This window comes from Macadamia integrifolia, unplaced genomic scaffold (assembly GCF_013358625.1).
Source record: "Macadamia integrifolia cultivar HAES 741 unplaced genomic scaffold, SCU_Mint_v3 scaffold837, whole genome shotgun sequence".
In the NCBI taxonomy this organism is placed as follows: domain Eukaryota; kingdom Viridiplantae; phylum Streptophyta; class Magnoliopsida; order Proteales; family Proteaceae; genus Macadamia; species Macadamia integrifolia.
Window position 1 is genome coordinate 56619 of NW_024870554.1, and position 2970 is coordinate 59588.

The window sequence follows — 2970 nt, forward strand, 5'->3', positions numbered from 1 at the left end:
AAAAAAAAAAAAAGAAGGATTGAATTAGAAGGTTAGAAACCAGACATAATAATATAGCAAAGACAAAACAAAAGGTAGGAAGATGGAACGCCATTATTTTTTTCTTTTTCTTTTTTGGAGGGTGGGGGTGCGGGAAACCGGATAAGGTAGGTTATAAAAAGAGTTACTTGGTGAAAGGAACGAAGAAGGAGTTACTTGGTGAAAGGAAGGAAGAAGCGGCAGAGGCCATAATAATGTGGAGGAGGAAGACGAAGGAAAGGATGGAGCAGCAGCAGTAGCCTTTGGACACCATTGGGCATTGCTTTTGAGGATGATTTGAGTCTCTCAGTTTCTCTTTGTTGTTGTTTTTTCTTGAAATATATATAATTTAGTCACATCATAGACAGTCACACACACACACTTTATTGTCTGAGAAGTGAGAATAACAGAAAATCACAGAGGTCCCACGGCAGATGCTGTAGCGTGGGTAGAGTATAAATGGTTTGGAGTTTGGGATTTGGATATGCGAATTAAGGAAGAACTGATGAAGAAGAAGAAGAACAGAAGGATTGGAGAGTAGTGTTTCTGAGTAATAAATAGTGCAGTAGTGTAATAGTAGCGGATTGACTTAGGGATGACGAGGGTCACGAGTCAACCAGAGAGAGCCACAATCCACAATCTCAGACCCCAAGTGGTAGGTAACCTTTCTCCTTTTTTTTTTTTTGGATAAAGAGTAATTCGCTGTTGGAGGAAATAGGACGAGTTAAAAAAAAAAAAAAAAAATGGAAATCAGAAATCGATTTAAGAGTCTTTAATAAGACTTGAGGCTGCGAGCGACTCCACGCTCAACTCTCCAGAAGAGTCCACCAGGTTCGGGGCAACCGTGATTCTGTGAATGAAAATATATTTCTTTTATATATATATATATATAGGCAAAAGTTATATATATATATATATATAACAAAGGGTTTTAGATGCAAATAAAGTAAAATGGTCTCTACATCAGTATTGCGTCAATAAAAACACAGACAATAGCTTCATCTTCATCATAAATGAAATTTTGTATTTCATGGAAGATGGGGCAATAATTTTGTACGTGCCTGGCATAGGCTCATGGGCCCAACAGAGAAGTTATAGTTTATTTTTGGAAAAAAGAACTAACACTTCTCTGTGGGGCCATACAGGTTTTTTCGTACGAACGCAGGGAGGCTCTTACCCAAATGAAAAAAGGAGTAAAGAGACCATGTATTCTAGACCACACAAAACAAATGGTGGTTGGTCACACATGAGATGATTACATGAAAGAAAAAGTATATGATGATTAGTTTTGGACTTGAATTTTAAAATATCGTTGCGATAACTGTGGCCAAGGCCAGGGAAAGAGGAGCTCGAGAGAATGGATGGAACTTCTCTTATAAATTTGAAAGTCTTAACCATAATATATTATTGCCCCTAATTATATTCAAATCTTTTGAAATATTCACTTCAAAATGGAATACAAAAATGGTTACACTGGCTGGCTAGCTATTCACACCTCCTGCTCCTGATAATATTTTCCCTTCCAAAAATATGGATTCTCTCCTCTGTACCAAAAACCTGTAGAACTCAACATTACCATCACTTAGGAGGGTCACAAGGATTTGATATACGAGCATGCTCAATCTTTTCCATTTGCAAGTTTTCTGTTTTCATAGTCATGATCTCATTTGTATGTTTTAGTGGTGTTTTGATACACACCAAATTCCAAACCAAGCACCTTGCTGCAGCCAAGGACCAATGAACAACTTCATGGAGTAACAGGTTTGCTATCGTAGGCCTCTCTCAGTTCAAGCAATTCTGGGCAATAACGTTTTGAAAGCACTTCTACTTGTTCTGCGAACGAGTTGCACCCATGCTTGCCTATGTGACTGACCATTTGGTCCCAACGTTTCCTACAAACATCTCCAGACCTGAAAAGGCATATATATGAGAATGAATACCCACTTCCCTCAATAATAATAATAAAATAATAATAATAATAACAAAAGAACAACAAAAGGCAAAATGGAAGACTTACCGCAATTACTGCTAAATGTTAGAAAATTAGTTTGGGTCAAGTCTCTTTATGGATTTATGCATGTTAGAATTCGGTTCCTGAATTGTATTTACGTTGGGAGCATTCTTTCTGTTTACTGCATCTAATAGAAAATCTGCATGTTTGTTATTAAACCACATATCCTCTAATCAATCATTTTTACCATATTGTACTTCAGAACCATTTGGCTGTGGGGTTTCGTGGCGGTGTGAATGACAAGTAATGGAAAGTTTAACAAACCCCATGAACCTGTTTGGACAGCACATGTTAGGAAAGCTGAACCTCCACTGCTCTTAGCCGCATCCAAGATAGCCATCCCCAGGCTCCCCTGCCCTTTCAAGACATATCAAAACAGTTCAATGGAGATCAAAGGATGAGACGGAAGGATGAAGGAGATAGATTTCCTCTAAACTCAACAGAGCAAAAAAGGATTTTTTCTTCCATTATTGTGACTTGACAGAATCAGGAAAAGCATTGGAGGCGTTTGGAAATGAGAAAAGGGAGATCACGTCATTCCCATCTTCAACAGAAAGTGTGGCCACTGTGTACTTATCGCAAATCTGAGAAGGCCAACGCAAGAGGTATTACGTGAATCCACTCGAGAAGGTAATGCTCAACAATGGCAAGTCAAGGTTTTCATGCCACGACATGCAACTCATCTACTGCTTCCTCAACACTTCAACTTTCAGCTAGTACATTGCACCGTCCTTCATCCTGCTTGTGTTGTGAAGATCTACCAAAAGTCCTCACAAAAAGATGAGTTGGCATGCAAGTATAAAAGCAAAGGGAGTTACTGATGAAGATACTCAGGAGGTGGCAAGGGAATGGAGCCAAGAATGGCATATTTTCAAAAAACAGATGGGACAACTTTAAAGAATACAGTTATAAAGTGGGGGCAGTATTGTCCCGCACCCACC

General features: G+C 38.8%; 2 protein-coding genes across 8 annotated transcripts in view; both read right to left on the bottom strand.

Moving 5' to 3' along the window:
- Nucleotides 1–701, bottom strand: part of LOC122070154 (GPI-anchored protein LLG1-like) — a 4382-nt gene extending 3681 nt beyond the window's left edge. Inside the window, exon 1 of the mRNA XM_042634267.1 lies at nucleotides 196–701. Within this exon, the coding sequence (XP_042490201.1) occupies nucleotides 196–292 (97 nt within the window). The 5' untranslated portion in view covers nucleotides 293–701. The remainder of the gene's footprint in view (nucleotides 1–195) is intronic.
- Nucleotides 702–1391: 690 nt separating this feature from the next.
- The window catches only part of LOC122070156, a 30875-nt gene continuing 29296 nt past the window's right edge, over nucleotides 1392–2970 (bottom strand). For all 7 annotated transcript variants that reach the window (XR_006137679.1, XR_006137680.1, XM_042634270.1 and 4 more), the window contains one exon: nucleotides 1392–1928. Coding sequence is in view for 5 of the 7 variants with exons in the window: in XM_042634270.1 (XP_042490204.1) it covers nucleotides 1766–1928 (163 nt within the window). In the remaining 2 variants the exon portion in view is untranslated. The remainder of the gene's footprint in view (nucleotides 1929–2970) is intronic.